This window comes from Neoarius graeffei, chromosome 1 (genome assembly GCF_027579695.1).
Source record: "Neoarius graeffei isolate fNeoGra1 chromosome 1, fNeoGra1.pri, whole genome shotgun sequence".
Taxonomy (NCBI): Eukaryota; Metazoa; Chordata; class Actinopteri; order Siluriformes; family Ariidae; genus Neoarius; species Neoarius graeffei.
The window spans coordinates 25,213,020-25,227,114 of NC_083569.1; the positions used below are offsets into that span (position 1 = coordinate 25,213,020).

The 14,095-nt window shown below is 39.5% G+C and overlaps 1 gene segment (V, D, J or C); it reads left to right on the plus strand.

The window, feature by feature from the left end:
- Positions 1–282: 282 nt before the first annotated feature.
- Positions 283–786, plus strand: LOC132887029 (T cell receptor alpha variable 12-3-like; the record flags this gene model as incomplete). The annotated part of the segment is given in 2 exon segments: positions 283–322; positions 488–786. Coding segments are annotated over 2 exon segments (339 nt in total), but the record flags the coding sequence as incomplete, so codon positions are not given.
- Between the last annotated feature and the right edge of the window lie 13,309 nt (positions 787–14,095).

Here is a 14,095-nt window from a genome sequence, read left to right on the forward strand (position 1 = left end):
AAATTTAAACATTTAATAATGTATTGATTAGATTATATTTTTACAGACTAGAATGATTGATTTTTCATAATTCCATGAATTCTGCTGACAGTCGGAGTTGAAGACAGGTTCCCCATGTGAGGCTGAATGTAAAGCCAGGACGCTTCAGTAAGAATCAACAATCTGTCAGTAACAATGGTGACACTGTCATGTGGTGCTGTGGGCTGGAGCTTCATGAACCTTTATGATGTGAACATATCATAGTACAGAAAGAATACTTTCACCCAGCTGAGACCATTCATCATGTTCACTGTTATATTCATGTGTCTGTGGCTTTCACTCGGTGAGTTAACTTTGACTTTTTTGTCACTACAGAAATATTAAGTGTTGAATTAGTGATTTATTCGTCTGTGTGGTGGGAAGAAAAATCAGAATATGGGTCTGACTTATGTAGTTCTGGCTTGATGGTGGAAATGATAAAAACATTTTGTTCTCTTCTCTATGACAGGTGACTCCATGGCAGATTCAATAAAGCCACTTTTCACTCAGACAGTTATAGATGAAGGCAGTGATGTTACTCTGTCCTGCAACTATCAGTCAACTAGTACTGTATCACCCACCCTGCAATGGTACAGACAATATCCAAAATCCAAACCTGAGTTCCTTCTTTATATATCACAAAGTGGATATAAAAGTGACTCAATCCCACCACGTCTCTCTGCTGAAGTTGATGAAAAGAATAACCAAGTGGATCTGCGCATCTCCTCTGCTGCTGTATCAGACTCTGCACTATACTACTGTGCTCTGCAGCCCACAGTGACAGGAAATCCAACTGCACTGTACAAAAACTTTCACACAGTTTTGTTCCACTGAAGGCTGATCAACTTCCAAAGTTACATAATTCCAGATGATATAATATCAATGATATAATGAGCTAAAATAAATAAATGGGGGGTTCAATAGGTCAATAAAATATATATTCAGTATCTCTTGGCTCAGTCTCCTGCTATACTGTAAACTGGGATGTAGTGGTGCGTAAACGCACATAAACGCCGTTTACCCACCTCCAGATTTTAGGAAATAGCGTTTATGAACCTCTAAATATAGTTTACGCACGTCCAAGCATAGTTTACCCACCTCTAAATACAGTTTACGCACGTATGTCTCTTGTTTTATACAGATATTAAAACAGCTTTTCCGTTATTTTTCAATTGCCTACACCTAGTAGATCCTGCACAAGTTCTTGTGGGTTTTATCAACACTGCGTAGCCTACGCGTAGTAATTGTCTGTCTACCGCTCGCCCTCTTGCGGGAGCCAGCAGACTGCGAGATTCATTAGTCACTGATTACGTGTGTGAAGAAATGGTGAAGAAATGGATATTAGGCGATTTCTGAAGCGTCAGAGCATCACCCTTCCAGCTGATACCAGCAAAACGTCTCGACACAGTGAGTCCAAAAAGAATCCTAAACTTCACGTTTTTAGGATAAACTCCCCATCGTTTTGGTTTGTGAACCATGCCACTAACTAACGTTAGGTTGTTAACTTGTGCCAACAAATTAGCCTACCTTTCTGGCAGACAAATGACGTTGTTAGTGCAGTCTAAAGTTTTTGGTAATTATTATATCAACATAAATTCAGTATTTGTAGCGCATTGTAAGGCAAATAGTTGTCATTTCGAAGTCATGATGACAGCATGCTAGCTTCATGTCACGGACATAATAAAGAGAACTTAGCCTAAAGTAACGTTAGGCAAGTCACTCCTCCCCGCCCTTCTCGGTGTGTGGGTGTGTGTGTTTATTTTTTAAAGAAGGCTATAGCATTCAGATTGGGCAGAAATACTTGTCCACATGATTGGTGTACTTAGCCGTTTTAATTTAATTTTACAGATAGTGGTGGAGAGACAGACAGTGTTGCGGGGCCAGGAGAAACAGCAGGAGGAGAGACAGGAGGAGGAGAGAGTGAGAGGAGGAAAATAGGGCAAAGAGAGGATGAAACAGGATCAACTACAAGAGGAGAAAAGTGAGGAAAAGAGAGAAGGCAAATGGATGGAGAATCAGATAGGCCTTTAAGAGAAACTTTGATAGAGGAAACTGAGGGAGAAACAGAAGAAACAGAGAGAGGAGAAAATGAGGGAAGAAAAACAGAAATAGACGGAACAGAAGGAAGAGAAAATGAGGGAGGAGAATCAGACAGAGAAGATGCAGAGACAGACGAAATGGAGGCAGAGGAAACTGAGACAGTATCAGAAAGCATCAGATGCCATCCACACATCTGGACTGAAAGTATGTGTAATTTGCCATTCTTACACACAGTCTTTATTTTTCTCTCTTTATTGATTATTTAGATTTCATAAACACCACTCTACTTGGTGTCACACACACACACACACACACACACACACACACACACACACAAATGCTTGGACTCACTCACACATGCACACAAGTAAACACACATGCACATTCACACTCACACACACACACAAACACTTTCATACACACACATACAAAAGTTAACATTCTTCTAGTGCAAGGTCTACTGCTGTGATATATCTGTCAGCTTATGGATTTCATATGGCCTACTGTTGGTATGTGTAATTTGCCATTCTTTCACACTGACATTATTTTTCTCTTTATTAAGATTTAATAAACCTCAAACATACTTACTGTGTATCTTGTTTTATGAATGATATAGAGTAGAGACCTCAGGGAACCCTTGTCACACACACACACATACATACATGCACTCACACACACAAGTACACACACATGCACATTCACAAACACTCTGTCATATACACACACACACACACGCACTGTCATGCACACACACACACACACACACTCCTATGTGTCAGAAAAGTTGTTTCATACAATACGCATCATAGCATCCTTGCGTCATGCTTGCGTCGACTATGAATTGGCCCTTACAACGTCGTGGTCCCCCGATCCCAAAATTTATAGTTTACCCACCTCTTTTTTTACCACTACACCCCTGGCGGTAGGCTAAATGAAATTCCCACAAGGCAGTGCTTTACTTCAGTTGTCGCAAACAAATACAGATATATTTGTTTTATTTTAAACTGTGCACATTTTTTACATCGTAGGAAGAAATTTCCCGGCAAAATAAAATAGGCTAATGTAAAACCTGAAACACATCATCATGGTGCCACCGTCACTGTAATATATGGAGTTGTAAGTGGTATAAATAGCGAACACATCTTGCTTGATATGTCAATAGGGTGGAATTTTTAAGACGACGAAGGCACGTAGTGACTGAGTAGCTGAGGGTGGGCCGCGGCAATGCGGTTGCGGGGCCGCGATGGGCATTGTCGGGACCGCGGCCCCTCTGGCATGTGCCCAAATACCAGACCGCTCAGTCCGTCACCAAGCACTGGGCCCTGCCACATTAGCAACTGAGGAAAAACTGGAATTAAGACACTTCATGTCTTAAAGTAACGATCAACTAATGAAGTGGCCACTTTGCATCAGGGAATATCTCATGCTCTGTCACTGTTGGTTATTTTCCAATAACAGCATGTTTTATTTCTTCCATGTTGAATTGTTACCTCCGGATGTGATTAGTGACCAGAGAAGTAACTTAAGGAAAGCTACCTCCAGTGTCAATTAATGTGCCTACTCAAAGACAGTCAAATAAGAGCATAAGAAATGGTTTCATCTTCTGTATTAGTGTTTGTGTGTCCTGAATTCAAAATGGTCACATCAGTCCAAATTTATTTTGGTACTTCATATTTTCGAAATGGTTTGATTGTACATTCTTACCATGATCTCATTTCATGTGTTCACATTACAAATTTTGAATGAAGTTGTACTGTTTTTTTTTTTTTGTCAAACTGATCTTTTGAAACAGATTTGAGCCACTTTTGATTTGTTTTTAATTTCACATACTCTACATCACTTCTGAACCCCCTCCCACACTCATTTCTCTGGGCAAGGATGTACAGCATTTGTTTCTGGCATTTTTTTTATTAATCTATCTCCTTTATGACTTATTTGACTATTTAAGATTCTTTGTGAAGTGCAACATGTGGATTATGCATGTAATGTTATTTCTTTTGAACTGCAAGTGAACAGAGGTCTATACACACTCGGGGCACTTTTACTCCTAAAACTAGTTTTGCCTTGTCCAAATCAGAGTGAAATGCAGCACATCACATGTTTGATTCACTGACTTCAGAGTAACAACTGTACAGATGAAAGAGTCCTTATATGATTGACTTACACAGATTAATTTATAATCTAACACTAAAATTATACTTAAATCTAAAAAGTGTTTTAAATCCATCAATTTTTTTAAATGTCTTAAATACATATGTACAATTGTTAAAATCTATACAAATATTGCATGTTATTTTAAAATAAGATTGTGTCCAAGTTTTTTTTTTTTCCCCGTGGATAATGTAAAAGAGCTGTTTGATAATTTACAGTTCATTTGTCGGTATATGCACAGGCATTTTTTGTAAAAGAAATCATTCAGGAAACACTAAAGTTGGCTTTGATAATTAAATGCCATGCTCGTTATATCTGCATGCCAAACCCTGTGTAATAAACTAAACGTTAAGTGTGTCGAGATGACCGGACTCAAAAGCAAGACTAGCAGTTCAGCAGGTAAGAGTGATTTATTGAAAAGCAAGACAGCAAAAAACATGCAAGAGACAATCAGTTACATGGCTGGCCTTCATGCAGTACCTTCCGAGTGATATTTGTCAGGAAACGGAATAAAAAGACAAACACTCAGTTAACATATTTCCAATATTTCCACTCAAAATAAACATGAGGTGCCTGGTCAAGCTGTCTTCACGTGGTGAGCAGACTGCTGGAAGCATCAGCCTGAATAAGGAGAAAAACACACACAAATCAGTGTGAGCCAGCTTGCTATCAAGTGCTATACAGCGAGTGTGGCTCCTTCAGGATCTATGTCCTTGCATGGAGCAACAATAAACAGAACACACTGATTTAAATTGCAAACATTTTATGGTTATGTTATGGTTTTGTGAGGCAGCATGGTGGTGTTGTGGTTAGCACTGTTGCCTCACAGCAAGAAGGTCCTCGGTTTGAGCCCAGCAGCTGACAAAGGTCTTTCTGTGTGGAGTTTGCATGTTGTCTGTGTGGGTTTCCTCCGGGTGCTCCGGTTTCCCCCACAGTCCAAAGACATGCAGGTTAGGCTAATTGGTAGCTCCAAATTGACCGTGAGTGTGAATGGTTGTTTGTTTCTATGTGCCTGCGATGACCTGGTGACTTGTCCAGGGTGTACCCTGCCACTCACCCATAGTCAACTGGGATAGGCTGCAGCTCACCTGCAACCTATCCCAGTTGATAATGGATGGATGGTTTTGTGATTTTTATTTCCCTTCAATACCTGTTTGCAATTCAGTTTCACTGGCAGACAAAATCAAAGTTGCATAAATTATGATAAGGTGCATCACTACTGTTGGGTGTGTTAGAAGCACACGTGTTAGCATTTGCGTGAAATGTGGCATCATAATTTTGTTTGAAGTATACATTTTTAAAATGAAGCACATAGTATAGTTTCCAGATATGAGAATTTCTCACACAGATAAATAACTATAAATTTTCCTTTTAAACAACATGTTTGTGAACAATAATGTTTGAGTGAGTAAATTTGGTGGTGGATTCAGACTTTATAGTACACACACGTACAGAACCAATCAAAAGTTTGGACACCTAATTCAATGTTTTTTTCTTTATTTTTATTAAAAGATTTATTACAACACCATGTCTTAAACTAATGATGGATGTCGTTTCTCTTTACTTAGTTGAGCGGGTCTTGATATCATATGGATTAGTACAGTCGTAGAATAGGGCTATTTACTGTATTTTTATTATTTACTCTTTGATCTCAATCACATTAAAAAGGCAAGAAACTCGTCCACTAATTAACTTTAGATGAAGCACGCCTGTTAATTGAAAAGCATTCCAGGTGACGACCTCATGAAGCCGGTGAAGATAACGCCAATAGTGTGCAAAGCGTCATCAAGATAAACAGTGACTACTCTGAAGAATCTAAAATATGAAACACTTTTCACTTTCTTTGTTTACCACATAATTCCATATATGTTCCATGTATTATTTCATAGTTGTGATGTCATCAGTATTGTTCTAAAATGTGGAAAATAGTCAAAATACAGAAAACCCTGTGAATGAGTAGGGTTACACAAACTTTTGACTGGTACTGTAATTACAGCATAGATTATACAGAGTACATTATTAACGCAGATACTCAGGGGTGTTCTTTAAGGGGGAACATTGAATCTGACCTGCAGTTCTTCTGCCAGTTTGAGTAGACTCTCCAGGATCATGTCACCCTCCCTGAGATCGGCAGATTCGCCTGCTTGCCAGTTTGGATTCTGACCAGTGTAATGGTGGTGGCTGAAGAAGGAATACTGGACAATAAGGGGTAAAATTGTGTTACAACGCACATCAAGGTTTCACTTTTTTTGACATCCCAACATTCCCTTCACAACACAACGTGTATCATCAAATCTTAATATGGATGCACAGGCTCAAATAATGACTGGCAATTTCTTCTGATTAGTACACAATCTGAAAAAGTTTCTCAGCACTCACAGGGTAATATCCACAATAAATGTTGGAGCCAGCTGGGTGTTGGGAGAAGTTCATGTTTGAATCCAAGGAGCCTGGGCTACAGTAGTGATACCCTGCAAAAAAAAAAAAAAAAAGTTATTAAATGACTTCCCATTTGGGAACACATTAACACCATCTCAGTAAAGCATTATTCTGGAAAATATTACAATACAGCTCCTATAGTCACTCTTATTTCCTCCCTACTGTACTAAACGGTGCTGACATATCAAGCTTTAAAATAGTTGTGTCAGAAACAATTGAAAGAAATCACATGCAGTATAAAGCCTGACCGATAGACTGGTTGGCCAAATTAAGGCTCTGTTAAATTATTGGTATCAACAGAAATCATGTGCATGAAGCACCTCTAATATCATTAAAAAAAATAAATATTCAGTATGAAAAAGCACATATGAGTTCAAACAAAAGCCAAAAACATACTGCCAAGCACCATATGGCATTAATCACTTGTATTTTGTTAAAAAAAAAAAAGAAGCAGTTTTGCAAGACATCGTAGTACTTGCTGCTTATAAGAAACACCAACACTGATGCTGAGAAACAATACACTGGGCGACATCCCAAATTTCATGCATGCAAGTGTACATCAAAATACACCATAACAGTATTTGCTTCAGAAGCATGCGATTGGGATGTATAGTAGATTTACAAGAATTAAACTATCATACTATTCATTACCTGGTGCGTCAAATCCGTAATGTGAGTGATGAGGTACGAACGTCCCAGCAGGCATTGAGTTTGGTGAGCCCTCATGGATGTGCCCGCAGCTGGATTGGTGCGAACACTACGAGTTCATCGGGAAGTGGTGGAACCCAGAGCCTGGATTGCCATGACCCATTACAGATGCTTGGGAGGGTTCGGATGTCCTGTCACAATCCGTCACATTCTGTGAGCCATCACCATGATGGTTGTGAAGAGTTTCCTCAACCAAGACTGAATCTAAACACAGAGACAGGGCAGATAATAATGAATAAAGAGTACTAAAAATTCAGATGATTGCTAGAGACCAAAAACTTAGCTAGCTGGCACTGTACAAGCAAGATGACTTTCCTTTTCTTATTCTCTGTCTATTGTCTCTACAAATTCCTGTAGATGACTCACTTTTTTTCAAGGCTATGCTCTGATTAGTGAAATAGTAGTTTTAGGTGTGTCCAAACTTTTTACTGGTACTGTAGCTAGCCCTTTATCAGTGTACCATATGAAAATCTCCACACCCAAACTACCATAAATATCATTAAAAAAAAAAATACCATAAATAACCCAAAAATATGTTTTCAACTAGAATACTTGCGTGTGGAAGGCGATCCTTCTTGATTTGCAATATTTGTTGGCATAATGTTAATCGTGAAGCATTCATGCCCCTTTCAAGGAATTTAGTCCACTCTCTTATCTGTTATCTTATGTCTCGTGCACATTTGAGGATTTTCAAATCTTAGCCAAGTTTAAAAATGTGGGCCACAGACAGATTTAATCAATTTTTTTTGTATTTTAATCGTAAGAATGCACACACCAGATGATTCATTCAAGGTGCAAGACCACACATTTGGCGATTATACTGAAACGATGTAGATGAATAAATACGTATTTTAAACTACCAACCGTTTTTCATCATAGCAGAGTTTTCCTTGGGTGAATTCACCATCTGATAAACACTTTGTTGACTTGCTGGTCACCTTTATCCCAGCAGCAATCTTGGCCTTGTTGCCAGGCGTGAGTCGCTTTAGTTTGACCAGAAGCTCTGGGTTTGCCCGTCTGAAGTACTCGCTGTGAAAGTGATGCCGCTGGGCCAAGGCGAAAGCTTTGCCGAGTTGCTGCTTCTCTGAGCTGTCATGATCTGGGTGCACTTTTCTGAAACCATACAGGTTTAGCTGGCGAAAGAAACTGATGATGGAAGTGGTTTTGAAGTACGCTCTCGTCTGCTCATTAGGAGAACCTAACACTTCTTCTTCAAAGGGTTCCTGATAGATGAGTATTTGTTCCCCACTGGAGTCCCAGCAGATTGAGCAAATTTGAGGATTGTTCACCAAACGCCACAACTTGCTGGGGAAATGGTTGGGGTTGATCGGGACGGTGAAGCATGTTTCTTTGACTTCCAGACCAGCTGAAGAATTTGCAAGCACCTGGTGAAAACGGACAGGAGCTCAGGGTTAGTGAACTGGAGTTATTGATTTATATAGACATTTGTAAACTAACTTGATTATAACAGTTGCTCTTTAGTGTTGACTAGTTAGCAAGGCGGGGGGGACGACAACATGTCACACTCTCAGAAAATAAAGTGCAGTAGTAGTCCATATGTCCATAGTATGCATGGTCATTGGGACAGTACCCTCTAATGTGCTTATTTGTCCCATTTATATACTTCCTGGGAACGCAAATGGACGTTTCTGATCCTAAGAAGTACCCATAGTTACCTTGAGGCCCAATAATGAGCCCTAAGGGTACATTAGTGTAGATTGTACCTTGGGGAACAGAAATGGACTCTTACTGTAACACTATTTCTGACAGTGGAGACTTGACCAGCCTCCTTTTTGTTTGTTTTGTTTTAAAATAATCAAACAAAAACAGACCCAAAGTCAGTTTGAATTACACGATCATGTGTGGCTTATTGTCTGATATCTGGAAACGTACACCTGTTATTTTGGTTCCTTTTGGAGGTTCTCTGTTCTCCCCTCTTCTCAGAACCGTTAAAACTATGCGGGAACCGTTACTCACGCGCCAGTCTCGCGTGTTTACATTCAAAAGGAGACAAGCATGCGCATTTTCTTCTCTAGCACGCGCTGTGGAAAAACATGAATATTCAATGAGCGCGCGCGTGGACTTGTCCAATCAGAGTAACAAGCGCATGCAACTTCATCCGGCCCACTGATCTCTCTGTAAAATATCTGACTATTTTCTACATTGTAGAACAATACTGAAGAGATGGAAACTATCAAATAATATATGGAACATAGATGGAATTATGTAGTAAACAGAAAGTGTAAAAAAAACAAACCCAAAATGTTTCATATTTTAGATTCTTCAGAGTAGCCACCGTTTACCTTGACGCTTTGCACACTATTGGCATTATCTTAACCAGCTTCATGAGGTCGTCACCTGGAATGCTTTTCAATTAACAGGCAAATAATAAAAAATACAGTAAACAGCCCTGCTCCACAACTGTAGTAATGCATATTATGCCAAGAACCGCTCAGCTAAGTAAAGAGAAACGACATTCATCATTACTTTAAGACATGAAGTGTGTTTTAATGAATAAAAATAAAGAAAAACTACTGAATGAGGTGTCCAAACTTTTGACTGGTACTGTATATGAATATAGAATAACAGTTACAAATCATGAAGTCTTTGAGGTAAATGATTGTATTTAGAATGCATGTGTAAAAGTTTGACGTCTTTTTGTCGTGAGTTAAAGGGCAGAGGAGTGAAACATGATATGGTTACACTTTCTCTCTCTGCTTCGCCAGACTATTGACCAGTTCGAGTCCGATGGCTGTGATAACTGAGTCTTACTGCAAATGAAGGGGAACCGGGAGATGGTTTATGATGCACAAGCTCCTTTTTTGATGGGTATGCAGCATTCCTTTGGATTTTTTTCCCTCTAATAAATCCTTTTTACTTATTAACTAAACAACCAACGAATTTATTTATTTATTTTTGAATAAATAAGGCTGCGTTCTGTGTGTTTTCCTTACAGTGTCATTGCAATGATGAGTCCTGAAGACAGCTGGGTGGCCAAGTGGCAAAGAATAGGTGTAATTTATACACTTCACTATAATTCAGTCATTCATTAATATATGAAATAAAGTCAATATTTGGTGTGAGATGACCCTTTGCTTAAAAAAAAAATAGTAGTCTGAGGTACAATGAGTGCAGTTTTATAAGGAAATGAGCTGTAGGTTTTACTGAGCATCTTACAGAACCAGCCACAGTTCTTCTGGACACTTTGACTGTCACACTCGCTTCTTCATTTTGCACCAAAACCCAGCAGCCTTCATAACGTTTTCTTTTTTAATCTGAAAAGTGCTCTTATGTAATATGCTGTTCAAATATTTTGGGTTTTTTTTCTGTAACATTTAATTTTGTGCTGGAAAATGAATGTTTGGGACTCTAAAATGTTTTTGTACTCACTCGATAATGTAGAAATCATAAAATAAAAATCTATAACAAAGTTTGTATGAAAAAAACAGGGTGCCTAAGACTTTTGCACAGTCCTGTGTATATATAAATAAAATATTACTGCATTTGTGAATCTGTTATTTTCTTTCACAGGAAATTTCAAAGCAGGTGTCTATCCAGCCATCCATTATCTCTGGCCGCTTTATCCTGTTCTACAGGGTCGCAGGCAAGCTGGAGTCTATCCCAGCTCACCATAAGCTGGAACATTTACTGGAAGATTACAGTAACTCGCAAACACACCGCCTAGTGGCCAGTGTTAGTAATTACCAGTCAGACACACCGCCTAGTGAAGAATGTCTTAGCGTTAAGAGGCTTTTGGGAAACCCAGCCCTGATCAGTATGAAGGTAAAGAAGAAGGAATGAGAATAGACAGTCATGGTCTAGTGTGTGTCGTGTTAGTAGACTATTAAAACTAAAAAAAAAAATACAAATCACTCAGTTAGTACAAGGTGACTTACTACGAAGGAGAAGATTAAATCGCTGATAGCTGCTGATGAATTGCTGATAAGTTGCTGATAATCGCTGGAAACTCGCTGTTACTCGCTGTGAAGGTTTGTGTCGCTCTGAAGCTCTGTGTGGATGTGTGGCTCTTATATAGCTGCAGATTTTGAAACATAACTAATTAAACTGTTTTCATTTAAACTAATTAAACTGTCTTCTTTTAAACTAATTGAACTAATGAAATTGTCTGAATCATGTGACCTGGGTTTTCCCCTAAACCTTAGGGGAAAACCCAGGTCATGTGACCAGGTGACATCAGCTCCCTGAGAGAGAGAGAGAGAGAGAGAGAGCATCCTGACCGCTCTGTGTTGCTCAGTAGCCCATTCAGTGTTCTGTGTGGGCGGCTTTACATCTTCTCTCCCGGACCGAGAGCTCATAGGCTCGTCAGAGTGAAGCCATCTGGCCGCCATCTTACCCCTCACATCGCGTGGATTTGGTTTGTGTGTTAAACCGTCATATCCGATCAAACTGGCCCCAAGACAAGTTTCTCCTGACCCCCATCCCCATTACCTCCTCTTATTTTCTCAACTTTACCCCCATTCCTTACATATCTTTATAGCGCTCCCCTTTTCTTTTCCATTTCAGTCTCTGGTCATGTTATGAACAGCTCTTTTACTACTATAATTATTTTTACAGACATTATTTCAGTTTATCTTTTTCTTTTGTATAGTTCTTCCTTCCTTTCTATCTGTTTATTTAAATACCAACACAAAGGCTATCCTTCCTTTCTGTTTAGGACAGCTGTTGAAACAGGAATATTTTCTCATGTTATTTGCCATTTTCACTTCATTCTTACAGTCAGGTTTTAACAGTATTTATTGGTCACAAGCTGCATGAATATTGTGACAGTGAATTATGTGACTTTGCAGCGTTGCTGAGATTTCGTCCATATAGCGTTCCGATGCTCTCCCAACTGAGCTGCTTTACCTGAAAATCAGTAACGTATGAGGCAAAAATCAGACGCTTGGTCCAGGAGCAAGGTGAATCCCATTTTATCTGATGACCACGTTCGTAGAACAAGCCCAACCATGCCACCATCAGAGCTCTGTTCTAATGCTCCCCGAGCCACCATGTTGCACCCAATGCACACATTTCTTTAACTGCATGGACCAAAATTCACAGCCATGACCCATTTTCATCTTTAACAAAAGTTATTTCTTTGTCCATCATTCAAAGTGGGCAAAAGCTTTTAAAGGTTCCACCAAGAATTGGACTCGGATAACTGGATTCAAAGGCCAGAGTGCTAACCGTTACACCATGGAACCAAGTTATGGTCCACTTTTAATTTTTAGAAGATGAATACAGACCCGGGGCATTGCTAGACATAAAGCTCTATTGGGTCACAGCCCCCTCCATATCAAAGGTTTATGGTAGTTATTGATTTTCACCCTGGCAAGACTGCATAGTTTTTGTAGCTTATATAAATGCTAGTATGCACTGACTTTTGAGTGCTACGCGATTCTGTAGATTAGAACTAACTAACTACTTTTGACAATGCAGTGAACTTACTGAAGGTTGACAGCCGTAAATCAAATGCATACAGCATCAACAACTAGCATCACTGTTGCAAGCTGACCGAGCATAGATCAATGATGATAATATTAACATACAGCTAGATCATCTTACCTCCCTCCACCTGATCCACATCTCTCCTTACTGCTGCTCTCCCTGCCTCTGTTTTGGATGAAGAATTTCCTGATGTCCATCTGCAGAGGTACAACCCCGATTCCAAAAAAGTTGGGACAAAGTACAAATTGTAAATAAAAATGGAATGCAATGGTGTGGAAGTTTCAACATTCCATATTTTATTCAGAATAGAACATAGATGACATATCAAATGTTTAAACTGAGAAAATGTATCATTTAAAGACAAAAATTAGGTGATTTTAAATTTCATGACAACAACACATCTCAAAAAAGTTGGGACAAGGCCATGTTTACCACTGTGAGACATCTCCTTTTCTCTTTACAACAGTCTGTAAACATCTGGGGACTAAGGAGACAAGTTGCTCAAGTTTAGGGATAGGAATGTTAACCCATTCTTGTCTAATGTAGGATTCTAGTTGCTCAACTGTCTTAGGTCTTTTTTGTCGTATCTTCTGTTTTATGATGCGCCAAATGTTTTCTATGGGTGAAAGACCTGGACTGCAGGCTGGCCAGTTCAGTACCCGGACCCTTCTTCTACGCAGCCATGATGCTGTAATTGATGCAGTATGTGGTTTGGCATTGTCATGTTGGAAAATGCAAGGTCTTCCCTGAAAGAGACGTCATCTGGATGGGAGCATATGTTGCTCTAGAACCTGGATATACCTTTCAGCATTGATGGTGTCTTTCCAGATGTGTAAGCTGCCCATGCCACATGCATTAATGCAACCCCATACCATCAGAGATGCAGGCTTCTGAACTGAGCTCTGATAACAACTTGGGTCGTCCTTCTTCTCTTTAGTCTGAATGACACGGCGTCCCTGATTTCCATAAAGAACTTCAAATTTTGATTTGTCTGACCACAGAACAGTTTTCCACTTTGCCACAGTCCATTTTAAATGAGCCTTGGCCCAGAGAAGATGTCTGCGCTTCTGGATCATGTTTAGATATGGCTGCTTCTTTGAACTATAGAGTTTTAGCTGGCAACGGCAGATGGCACGGTGAATTGTGTTCACAGATAATGTTCTCTGGAAATATTCCTGAGCCCATTTTGCGATTTCCAATACAGAAGCATGTCTGTATGTGATGCAGTGCTGTCTAAGGGCCCAAAGATCACGGGCACCCAGTATGGTTTTCCGGCCTTGACCCTTAAGCA